We start from the raw sequence: 13,021 nt of genomic DNA, 5'->3' as shown, positions 1-13,021 counted from the left end.
TTAAATACTAGATGCAACTGCGAGATAATTTAATCAGTATTAAATAAAAATATTTATAATATATTCAGAGGAGGTGGTAAAAATATGCTTCTAACACTTTTAAAGTTTATCAATTCTAAATTAAGCAATATGGACTATGGTACTCACATGCTGGTTCTGTATTAAAGCATCAAGATTGGGTTCACATGGAATGCTGAAAACCACACGAATCCTACCTTCTGTAATCACATCCCCTGAATCTTGAACCTTGGAGGGAAAAAGAAAATCACAGTATGTTTTAGTCTCTTTCACATTTTATTTACTTTTCTACTTATTTGAACAGTGTTTATTTCTGAAATACAGTAAGACAGTAAAGTTGGATACTGGAGATTCTCTTAGAAATTATAAATGAATGTGATTATATTATAAATTTGAGTCATTGTACATTGCTTTAATAGCTGTTAGCAAATAATTTTAAATTACCAAAAAGCTGCAAACACAAAAACAGGTCAAAGATCACTTGTAAAACATTCACCTAGATGTTAACATTTTACTCCATCTGCTTCAACATTTATACTCTGTGTATTTACATATACATAATTATTTTTTTGAACTTTTTGAGGGTATATTACATATATCATGTCCCTTACCCTTTAATATTTTGGTGTATATTTCCTAAGAAGAAGGGTATTTTATTACATAACCACAGTACAGTTACTAACTATATTAATTTACATTGATAAAATTCTTCAATCAACTGTCCATATTCCAATTTTGTCACAGTTGACCTAAAATTGTTCCTATGTTATAATGAAGAAAACCCTTTTCCCCCTCTACAACAGAAACTAGGCTAGGATCAGACCTTGCATTTAGTTGTCATAGCTCTAGCCTCCTTAAATCTAGACTATATCCAAAGTGTTCGTCTTTTAGAACATTGACATTTTTGAAGAATAAGGTCATTCTTCCCTCTTCATCCTGCCTTTAAAAACAAAAGTTCCTCATTTTGGATTTGTCTGATGCTTCCTTATGATTAAGTTAAACTCATATATTCCCAGCCAGAATACTGCATGGGTGATGTGTCCTTCTTAGGTATCACATATGGAGGTACATGATATTGCTCAATTTCTTCACTGTCCAGTTAGGTTTTTTTTTCCTCTTACAACTAATTAACGGTCTGTAGGAAGACACTTTCTAAGGCCATGAAAATATCCTACTCAGATAAAAAATTCCCCCTAGATTTAGTTTCCAATGATGATTGTTGCTTGACTCAATCTTTATCGTAATGCTTATAAAATGACAGTTTTCCAACTCTAGCACTCTCTCCATTTACCTTTGACAGGATACTATAAGCAAGAGCCCTTCCTTTCCCTTTTACTTATTTATTATCATTATGGAATCATTAATTCCTATCCCCCCCCCAAAGGTTTATAATCCATTACTGTACTTTATTATTTTGGTACTCAAACTGTCCCAGATTTGGCCAGTTTGGTAGGAGCCCCTTTAAACAGGTTTCTGTGTTTGTGATATGGTCCCATCACTCTTTTGAGCACTTCCTTACTTTCTGGCATAACAAGTGGTTCCAGGCTTATCCTGTACCTACCCTGCCCCAGCCCTGTAATGGGCCATTTCTCTGAGAAGCTTTCAGTGGAGTATGTTATTAGAGGTCAAACCTGCAGATTATATGTGTTCACTGTTACCGAAGTATCTTGGCTTCTTATCCTTTTGAGCAAACAGAGCTAAAAAATATGTGTATGTACAGGCATATATGCATTCATACACATACAAATATACATATATATCCATACACATGTGCCTATATACATATATGTATACACATGTATTTTAAAAATCATGAGCTCACATTAATACCTTCAATTCTAATCTGTCCCCACAGATTCCTCCTTGCATTCTTCCATTTCATATTTACGTGTATCTTTTTCCATGTGAGAACTGGAGTTCCTCAAATATCAACACATTTACAAGTTCATCAACCCAATAATACAACTAAAATAATTTCATAATTGCTTCATCCATACTACCATAATGAATAAACCTGCTAAATAAGAGATTAGGATTTGAATTCTTTTTCCCCAGCCTCCTGACCCCCACCTGCTCAAGATGAAAGATATATAGTCAAATACTGTGCTCATAAGTTAGACAAATGAATCTTTTCCCCTTCAGTATTACATTTTATCTTATACCTAAGTGAAGAGAAGTTAAATAACTTTATTAACTTAAAACTAGAAAGAAATTTAATTAGTAACAATAACAGGAACTAACTTCTCCAGCGCAGCCGTAATAGGGGGTTCCCAGCATAAAGACTATACTTCTAGGAGGAAACAAGTCATCCAATGTTTTGATATTGGAGAAACGGGAGTCAAAAGCTCGGATGTCCTATACAGAATGAAATATAAAAGTAAATTATCACAGTCAAAATTTCTATGGATTGCACATCAAGTTTTTCTTCCTCTGGGGTTATTACTATGCTGTCTGCAAATGTGAAGTGTAAAGATTTTCTACGTAATAATACTAGTAGCTAAAATTAATTGACTTTATATGCCATTCTTCTTGGTACTGCATACATTTATTAGTTCATTTCATCCTCAAGACAACCCTCTATAGCACAGATCATTATTAGCCTCACTTTACACAGGGGGAAACTAAGGCATAGAAAGGCGATGAAATCTCGCCCAAGGTCATACAGCTAAAAAGTCAACTCAGGCAGTCTGTGCTCTTAATCACTACACTATACTGTTTCCCAAAATTACAGGATCAATACATACTTTAAAAAAATTTTGTTTCCTTATCACACCCAAAATTACAAACACAAAAGCAAATGCTTTTATTTATTTATTTACTAATTTATTTAAGGCAAACATTTTTTGGAGAATAAAACTCTAAAACTGCAGGCTGTTAGGCTAATGCTGGGCTTTTTCATTAGAGATTAAGTTTAAAAAATAAATAAATAAAAAAAGACAAGTTCCCTAATCATACATAGAGTGAGTGAGCATATAATAATCCTTTTAAAGACTACAGTTTTTGTGGTGGTTCAAGATGGCGGCACAGGAAGATCCTCAACTCCTCTCCTCCCATGGATACACCAAATCTTCAGCTATATATGGAACAATTAGTTCCCTCTTAAAAAGACCTGAAAACTAGTTGAACAGCAACTCCACAATAAAAGACTAAAAGGTACACATTGATATGGGTAGGAGAGGCAGAGACATACTCTTGCCAAAAACCCCACCCCTGATGTGGAGACCCACAATCAGGAGAGATCTCCTTCTTGAGGAGCAAGGGGTTTGTGTTCCACATCAGGCACTGCAACCCTTGGAAACTGCACTGGAGAGACAGGCCGCCAAAGTATCTGGCTTTGAAAACCAATGGGGCTTATGTCCAGGAGACCCAAAAGGCTGTAGGGAATGGAGATTCTACTCTTATAAAGGGCTTGTGTGCAGACTCACCAGCCCTGAGATCCAGGGTAAAAGCAGCAGTTTGAAAGTGCCTAGACCATATGCAGAAAACATTCATTTGCTAATCTTAAAGTGTTTGCCAGAGGGACAGGGGGACTGTTGAGACTTTCTCTGGGCACAGAAGTGCTGGCAGGTGCCATTTTTTGTGTTCTTCCTTTATTTTGCTAGCATTGGCAGGTGTGTCCTGCTGAAGCCGGCAGGCACACCCCACCCCCATGTATATATGTGGTCTCTCTCTCTACACACACACATACACACACACACTGGGATACTACTCAGCCATAAAAAATGATGAAAATCTTGCCATTTGCAACAACAGGGATGGACATGAGGGTATTATGCTAAATGAAGTAAGACAGAGAAAGACAAATATATGACTTCAGTTAATATGGAATTAAAAAAAACAAAACAAACAAATAAAACAAAACACAACACAAGTAACAGATACAGAGAAAAGACTGGTGGCTGCCAGAGGGAAGGGGTTCGGGGAAGTGTGTGAAATGGGTGAAGGGGCTTAAGGGGTACAAACTTAGAGTTATAAAATAAATAAATCATTGGGATGTAATAATGTACAGCGTGGTGACTTTAGTCAATAATAATGCACTGCATATTTTAAAGTTGTAAAACAGTAAATCTTAAAAGTTCTCATCATAAGAAAAAATTTTGTAACTTTGGTGACAGATGGTAACTAAACTTATATTGGTGATCATTTGGCAGTGTATACAAATATTGAATCATTTTGTACACTTCGAAACCAGTATGTCAATTATACATAAATTAAAAAAAGACTACAGTTTTTTCAGATTATATTAAATCATAATCTCCATTATGCATTGCTGCATTAGTCTTCTATTTATAAATAAATATTAAATATGATATAGTCTTTTCTTTATACAGTGGGAGTAGTGTACATTAAGATATAATTGAGATTTGATGGACACTTACCTTTACAATAGTTTGATAAACAAAAGGAAGAACTTGTTTTGACCATTGTTTCTCTAGACGAACTTCACCATTTTGATTTATTTGGTATTTACGACCTGTGAGTAACTGAGCATATACAACTGCAGATGTTTCATTTATTATTATTCCTTTTCTTCTTAGGTAGCTAACAGAAAGAATAAAAAATAAATGTAGATATGTATGAGTATGTATATATTTTAGGATGATAAACTACCAACTCATAATCAAATATTTAAAGAAAATTTAAATAAATATGCTAGCAGTTCTGAGTACCTAACTTAAAATTTTTTTGCATTAGTTTTTTACTGTATGGATACCTCTCCTAATGCCTGTGTGATTAAATGAGAACTCGTTTAAGTGCTATAAGAAATTCTTGTGTTTCATAATCACTAGGATGGGGATAACAAAAAAAAAAAAGTGAAAATAACAAGTGTTGGAAAAGATGTGGAGAAACTGAAACACTTACACATTGCTGGTGGGAATGCAAAATGGTGCACTCACTGTGAAAAGCAGTTTAGCAGTTCTTCAAAAAGTCTAGCAATTCCACTTCTAGGTATTACACAAAGAACTAGAAAGGTACTCAAACAAATATTTATAAATGAATGTGCATAGCAGCATTACTCACAATAGCAAAAAGGTGGAAAGAACCCAAATGTCTTCCAAGAGATGACTGGATAAACAAAAGGTGGTATATCCATACAATAAAATATTTGGCCATAAAAAGAAAGAAGCACTGATACATGTTACAATGTGTATGAACCTAAAAAATATGCTAAGTGTAAGAAGTTAGACACAAAAGGCCACATATTATATAGGATTCCATTTCTGTAAAACATACAGAATAGGTGAATCCAGAAAGACAAAAAGAGGTTAACAGGGGCATTCAGTGGGCCTTTGCAATCTCAAGTAGGGGTCAGCAAACTACGGTCATGGGACAAAACTAGACTGACTCCAGTTCTTGTAAATAAAATTTTACTGAAACATAGTCATCAATTTATTTACTGTCTATGATGGCTTTTGTGTTACAACAGCATAGTTGAGTGGTTGTGACAAACACTGGAAGGTCTACAAAGCCCAAGATATTTACTATCTGGCCTCTACAGAAAAAACCTGCCGACCTCTGATCTAAAGATACAATCATTCTTCATCCAAGGAATATTTTTCTATCTCCTTTCCATTTTCTCTTTCTAGAACTTCTATTAGAGAAATATTAGAAATTGACTATACTCTTTTCATTTCTTCGTGCTTTTGTATTATGTGCTAAAGGAATCCCTCAGCTTTTATCTTTTAACTCACTGACTGAATTTTCAGTATGCCTATATTACTATTCAGACCATCTACTGAGCTCATTATATCATAATTTAAATTTTTGTATTTGTGTTTTTATATAAATATATGTATTATAAAATATATACTATATAGTATATAGATGAATGACATTATATATATATATACATATATATGTATGTATATATATGTTTTTTTCATAGCAGCTGATACTTTTATGTTGTTCTCAATGGTAGCCTTGGTCTGAAATAAGCCACACCATCTTAAAAAAGAAACAGAAGTTTTCCGACAAATTTTTGAAATGTAGCATTCTGCTACCATTTTCTTTCTTTCTTTTTTTTTTTTTTTAAAGATTTATTTATTTATTTGTCAGAGAGAGAGAGAGCACAAGAGGGGGGAGTGGCAGGCAGAGGGAGAAACAGTCTCTTTGCTGAGGAAGGAGCCTGATGCGGGACTTGATCCCAGGACCCCGGGATCATGACCTGAGCTGAAGGCAGACACTTAACTGACTGAGCCACCCAGGTGCCCTCTACTACCATTTTCTAAAAATTCAATGGGAAAACCTACTACTTTCACTCAAAAGTTATTTAGCCAGTAATCTTGCTACCAATATGACAAAGATATCTCAAGAAAGGAAAATTATCTGCTAATCTTTCTCATGAAAATAAAAGCAAAAATCCTAAACAAAATGTAACAAATCGAATCCAATTACATATAAAAAGGATAATATATCATAGTCTAATAGGATTTACTCCAGGAATTCAGGGATAGATTTATATTTGAAATTCAATCAACATCATTCACCAGATTAAAAGAAAAAAAGAAAAATCATATGGTCATTTTGACAGATGCAGAAAAAAATTGACAAAATCAGTACTGATTAATGATAAAAACTCTCAACCAACTAGGAATAGAAGGAAATTTCCTTTATCTGATAAAGAATATTGATTAAAAAAAAAACCCTCTATGGCAATCATATTTAATAATGAATTATTTAAGGCTTTTCTCTGAAATTGAGAATAACATCACAAATCAATAATGAAAATTACAAATAAAAGACAGTAGGGCACCTGGGTGGCTCAGTGGGTTAAGCGTCTGCCTTCAGCTCAGGTCATGATCCCTGGGTCCTGGGATTGAGCCCTGAGTCAGCTTCCTGCTCAGCAGGGAGTCTGCTTCTCCCTCTCCCTCTGACTCTCCCCCCTGCTTGTGCCTGTGCTCATGCTCTCGTGCTCACTTGCTCTCTCTCAAATGAATAAATTAAAAAATCTTAAAAACAAAAACGAAAACAAATACGAGATAGGTAATCAACTCGGAAAAAGGGCAACAGGCATTGCACAAAAGACCATATTCAAATGCCTGAGAAATATGAAAGGATGCTCATCAAGGAAATGCAAATTAAACCAAAAGAAATATCACTATATTACAATGGCTACAATGGAAGAGACAATAATAAGCACTGATGAGGGTAGAGATAAAAGAAATTCTTAAAAATTGCTGGAAGAATGTAAATTGATACAATCACTTTGTAAATCTTTTTGGTGGTATCTACTAAAGCTGAGCTTAAGCATTATCCTATGAAGCAATAATTCCACTCATAATTATGTACCTAACAGTAATGCATACATATGTATTCACTAAAAGCCCCAAACAAGAAACAACTGCCTATCCAAAAAAGTATGGATAAATTGTGCTATATTCATACAATGTAATGTAATCATTAGTGAAAATGAACAAACTAAACTATAAGTAACAACACAGATGAATATTAAGAACCACAGTACTGAGGAAAAGAGGTCAGGTTCCAAAAGAATACATTATGTATGAATCAATTCATACAAAGTTCAAAATAGGAAAAACTAATCTCTAGAGTTATAAGATTTATTTATTTGAGAGAGAGAGAGAGTACATGAGAGTGCACGCGTGTATGGGGGGGGCAGGGGCAGAGGGAGACGGAGAAAAATTCTCAAGCAACCTCCCGGCTGAGCGTAGAGCCTGACCCGGGGCTAGATCCCAGGACCCTGAGATCATGACCAGAGCCAAAACCAAGAGTCGGAGGCTTAACCGACTGAGTGACCCAGGCACCCCTCTCTCTATTTACTTTTACCTTACACTTTTATTGCTTTGGAGTCAGTGTTGTAGTCAGTATTCTTTTTTTTTTTAAACATCTGTGTTTGTTTATTTATTTAAAAGATTTTATTTATTTATTTGACAGAGAGAGACACAGCAAGAGAGGGAACACAAGCAGGGGGAGTGGGAGAGGGAGAAGCAGGCTCCCCGCAAAGCCAGGGAACTCGATGCGGGGCTTGATCCCAGGACCCTGGGATCATGACCTGAGCTGAAGGCAGACGCTTAACGACTGAGCCACCCAGGCGCCCCACCTGTGTTTATTTTTAAGTAAACTCTACCCCCAGTGTGGGGCTCAAACTTACGACCTTGAGATTAGAGTCGCGTGCTCTACTGACTAGCCAGGTGCCCCTAGTCTGTATTCTTTCTTTTTTAATTGAAGTATAATTGGACATACAACATTATATTAGTGTTATTTTACTATATAGGGAGACTACAAAAATGGCACCTGCCAACTTTGGCACTAGCAAGGTAGAGGAAGAATGCAAAAATGGCACCTGTCAATGCCTCAGTCCCTGGAAAGAATTCCAACAGGCCCCTGTCCCTCCAACAGTTACCTAAGGTTAGCAAATCAATGTCCTTCCCATATGGTCTTGGCACTTTACAAACTTCAGCTTTTACCCTACCAGGGTCCTGGGATAACTGAGTCTACGTGGGAGCTCTTTAAGAGCAGAATCTCCATTTCCTACAGCTCTATGTTTCTCCTGGACACAAGTTCTATTGGTTTTCAAAGCCAGATGTTTTGGGGCTTGTCTCTCTAGTGCAGGTTCCAAGTGTTAAGGTAACTGATGTGGGGCATTAAATTTTTAAAGATACTTACTATATCTCTTCTTTTCTAAATTATAAACAAAACTATCCTTTAACTTTCTCTCATGTAAAATGAGAGTTAGTACTTAAAAAATAATTCTGTATTTTAATAATTTATTAATAATTGGTGTTTATCACCAATCCTTTAGTAACCACATTTTTTTGGTTGATTCATCTCTTGCTTGTTTGAGGTACAAGGTTTTGGAACTCCAAATTATCTTCCAAGTGCATCATCTTCTCCATAGCATCCCATAAAGTACTTCCTTGTGTCTTTCTTCTTGTCTTCTTTCTCCAATTCCTAATCCTTTTCACTCCATTATATCCACAACAGCAACCTCTTTAACTGAAGGTATCATCAGTTCTCTGTGTAGCCCTCTCAAGGAGTAGCTGTTTGTTTTCACACTGTATATGGGCTAGGAGAGGGTGTTGGTGTTCTTACAACCCACTGTGACATTTAGATCCTTCATAGTAAACTACTCTACTCTTTTCCATTCTACCCTTATGCCCACCAACTTCCAGAATGCCTTCAATGTTTACATAAATAACTTACCTAAGACCTCAGGAATTTAGTTTCACAATCTCCTTATTGCCAATAACCTTTTTTTCCATTCCACTTCAGCCATCTAATCCTATGGCTATGACTTGGGTCATGACAGCACCCATAATGGTTTCACCTCCAAAATCATTAATCCCAACATCTTATTGTCTAAAAATTTCTCCAACCAACTTGCTTGTTCAACCACTTTATGATTAACTTAATTTGGGATCTCCAATCCACTGACCCTTCTACTTTCTCTGAAACTATTAACTTAATCTTCTACTTTCTTTACTTCTCTTACTATCCCATTTAGATTCCATTGTCCACTATTTAGTAACATTCCCACCAATATCCTAAACTTCTTTGCCTCTTTGTCTTTTCATTATATCCATCTAGCAAAATCCAGTGCTGGTTAAATCTCTCTGCTTTTTCTAGGCCTGTAACTGATCAACTTCAAAAAGGGCCCTCAATATTGCCTATAATTCAAACATGTTTTTCTGATCAATTGATACTCTTCCATTTTCCCCAAGGACTATTTCTTTTTAAAGTTTATTTATTTATGTAAGTAATCTCTACACCCAATATGGGGCTCGAACTCATGACCCCAAGATCAAGAGTCACACGTTCTTCTGAATGAGCCAGCTAGTTGCTCCCCCAAGTACTATTTTCAAACCTCCTCTACTTTACTCAAATTTAAGACCAACCTCCCTTTCCCTGCCTCCATTCTCAATAGCTAAATTCAACATTCACTTTACAAAGAAAACAAAAGGCATCCAATGAGAGCTTCTCATCTGCCCCATGCCAAACACACATACCAACCTATATTTGTATACCATCCTGTTTAAAATAGAGGAACTATCTTTTATATTCTTTAAGAATCTATCTTGTTCCATCCTTCAAATATATTGTTTTCTTTCTTTTGAATATTGCACCTCTCTTCTCATTTGTTTTTACGCATGATCCTATCTCTCTGAATAAACCAAACACAAAGTCCTTCTTCAGCTATGTCTTAATGGTAGTTTTCATCGGAAAGGAAATCTGTTACACAGGAATACAAAAAGGTACGAACATTGTCAAATGTACTTAGTTAGAGGGTTTCTAAAAATAAAATCACATAATTTGGTACTCATGGAAATATGTCATATGTTACGTTCACAAAAAAATGATGTACTGAACTTAGGAGAACATGTCTTGGTTAGTAAGATATATGGAGAGATAAGTGAAATAAGTAGTAGGTTCTACATTCTTGCTGTAGAAGTCTTAGAGTTAAGGAGGGTCTGCATAAGCATTACTCCTAATCATTAGAGCCATGAGATCCTCATGCTGATATAATGTGCAAAATCACAAGTAAAGTAAACCAAACCCTCAGGGGCAGAGTACGAGAGGCCTTGTGAATTTCACCTTAGAAGACAGATTATAGAAGAGCTGGGGAGGTGTAGGAGGAGGGGACAAAACGTGAGGTGATATGAGGGAGGAATATGGTGGCAAAAAAAAAAAAAAGCAGTCTAAGAAAGTGGTAACCAGAATAAATAAACCTGCTTATGAATCCACATAGCCTTGTCTACCCTACTTGGTTAACAAGAGATCCTGAACTGGCAGGCACTAAAAATCATTCTTTTGTGTGAACCAGCATATATTGCCATCAACTTCAGCAGCAGTGTGCTGCTTTGATTGTTATCTCTGCTCTTTGTGGCCATCATAGAAGATCAAGCCCATCCATATGGGAAAGAATAAGTAGAACAAGGGGTCAAGAGTTTTTGGTTTACTTCACAACTGAAGTTTCAAGTCGTTTATTCCTATTATGTCTCCATTTCTGTTACTCTCAATCATTCCTCCACCCATACTAGTCTGGCTTGCAGCCCCACTGCTCAATCAAAATAGCTCTTGCTCGGGCGCCTGGGTGGCTCAGTTGGTTAAGCGACTGCCTTCGGCTCAGGTCATGATCCTGGAGTCCCGGGATCGAGTCCCGCATCGGGCTCCCTGCTCAGCAGGGAGTCTGCTTCTCCCTCTGACCCTCCCCCCTCTCATGTGCTCTCTCTCTCTCTCTCAAAATAAATAAATAAAAAATAAATAAATAAAAATAAAAAAAGAAAAAAAAAATAGCTCTTGCTTAATCTTCTTCATAACATTTGACATGACTTATTCCCTTATTCTTCACTCTTTTTCTTTGATCTGCATGAGGTAACTCTTTCCTGGCTGTTCTACCTCTCAGATTGCCTCGTTCTTTTTCCTTTGTTGCCTCATCTTCCTCATTAGGGTTCCTTTTTGGTTCCAACACTCCAGCCACATTGGTCATTATCATTAATGTTACACATGCTACTTTTCCACTTGCCATAGGGACTTTGTACGTACCTTTCTCTCATCCTGAAACATGCTCCCTTTTCACTCTTTGCCTAACTCCTACCCTACATTCAGATACCAGTTTAATCAACATTTTCCTCTGCTAAGTTTTCTCTAAGGCAAATGCCTCCTTAGCTAAGTCTAACTCCTCTTTTATATGGTCTCAGAGAACTACTCCTTGAAAGCAATTATCATAATTACAGTTTGATCAAAAATTCACACAAGATGGGGCACCTGGGTGGCTCAGTTAAATGTCTGACTCTTAGATTCGGCTCAGGTCCTGATCTCATGGCTCCTGAGATTGAGCCCTGCATTGGGCTCCACGCTCAGTGGGAGTTGGGTTGGATATTCTCTCCCTCTGCCCCTTCCCCCACTCACACATGCGCTCTCTTTCAAATAAATAAATCTTAAAAAAAAAAATTCATACAAGACATTAATGCCCATTTCTCATCTACCAGCCATAAGTTTCATGAGTGTAGGGACTGTGTGATTTTTTTTAAATTTTTAAAAAAATTTTATTATGTTATGTTAATCACCATACATTACATCATTAGTTTTTGATGTAGCGTTCCATGATTGTTTGCATATAACACCCAGTGCTCCATTCAGTACGCGCCCTCTTTAATACCCATCACCAGGCTAACCCATCCCCCCACACCCCTCCCCTCTAGAACCCTCAGTTTGTTTTTCAGAGTCCATAGTCTCTCATGGTTCACCTCCCCCTCCGATTCCCCCCCCCTTCATTTTTCCCTTCCTGCTATGTGTGAGTGTGGACTGTGTGATTTTATTCACCATGGTATCTACAGTGCCAACTACTAAACCTAGCAAGTATCAATAATTGCTGAACACATGAACAAATGTCTAAACTCTTGTAGTATTCTGAAGGAGTTTCTTTTCAATCAAAGGAGTCGAACAAAACAATCTCTATTCACTTAAACAAACAAATATATATTTATTGAGTGCTTTAGCATTAGCCAAGGAATGAGAACAGAGTAATAACAAAAATAGATGTGGTCCCTACCCTTACGGAGCATACTATCTAAGGAAATGGTCATTAAAGTAATCACACAAATAAATTTATTATTGTGATTTTTATTTATGAACTATTCAGTATAGTATGAACTATGACAGGGATATCTAATTTGTACTGTCAGAAGGCAAAAATAGCTCTACCTCCCGAGAGCTATGTTTATCTCGTTTTATGCTGGATTTTTTTTTTTTTAAAGATTTATTTATTTATTTGAGAGAGGGAGAAAGAAAAAGTGTGTGCAAGTGTAAGCAGGGGGAGGGGCAGATGGAGAGGGAGAGAGAATCTCAAGCAGACTCCATGCTGAGTGCAGAGCCTGACATGGGCTCGATCTCACAACCCTGAGATCACAACCTGAGCTGAAACCAAGAGTTGGATGCTTAACTGACTACGCCATCCATCTTACGCTGGATGGTTCTTTATTGTCTTTTTACATTTTCCCTGTTTACTCATCTTTGAATAAGGATATTATAGCCTGCTATT

General features: G+C 36.5%; 1 protein-coding gene across 5 annotated transcripts in view; it reads right to left on the bottom strand.

Annotated features, from left to right (window-relative positions):
- Nucleotides 1-13,021, bottom strand: part of XRN1 (5'-3' exoribonuclease 1) — a 112,952-nt gene that overhangs the window by 50,688 nt on the left and 49,243 nt on the right. For all 5 annotated transcript variants that reach the window (XM_078070964.1, XM_078070981.1, XM_078070967.1 and 2 more), the window contains exons 21-23: nt 4,398-4,560; nt 2,260-2,373; nt 148-246 (exon numbers count right to left, since the gene is read on the bottom strand). In XM_078070964.1, the coding sequence (XP_077927090.1) occupies nt 148-246; nt 2,260-2,373; nt 4,398-4,560 (376 nt within the window). The remainder of the gene's footprint in view (nt 1-147; nt 247-2,259; nt 2,374-4,397; nt 4,561-13,021) is intronic.

Source organism: Halichoerus grypus, chromosome 1, assembly GCF_964656455.1.
Source record: "Halichoerus grypus chromosome 1, mHalGry1.hap1.1, whole genome shotgun sequence".
Taxonomy (NCBI): Eukaryota; Metazoa; Chordata; class Mammalia; order Carnivora; family Phocidae; genus Halichoerus; species Halichoerus grypus.
Note: the sequence above shows the minus strand (reverse complement) of the source record. Positions and strands in the feature narration are given on the sequence as shown.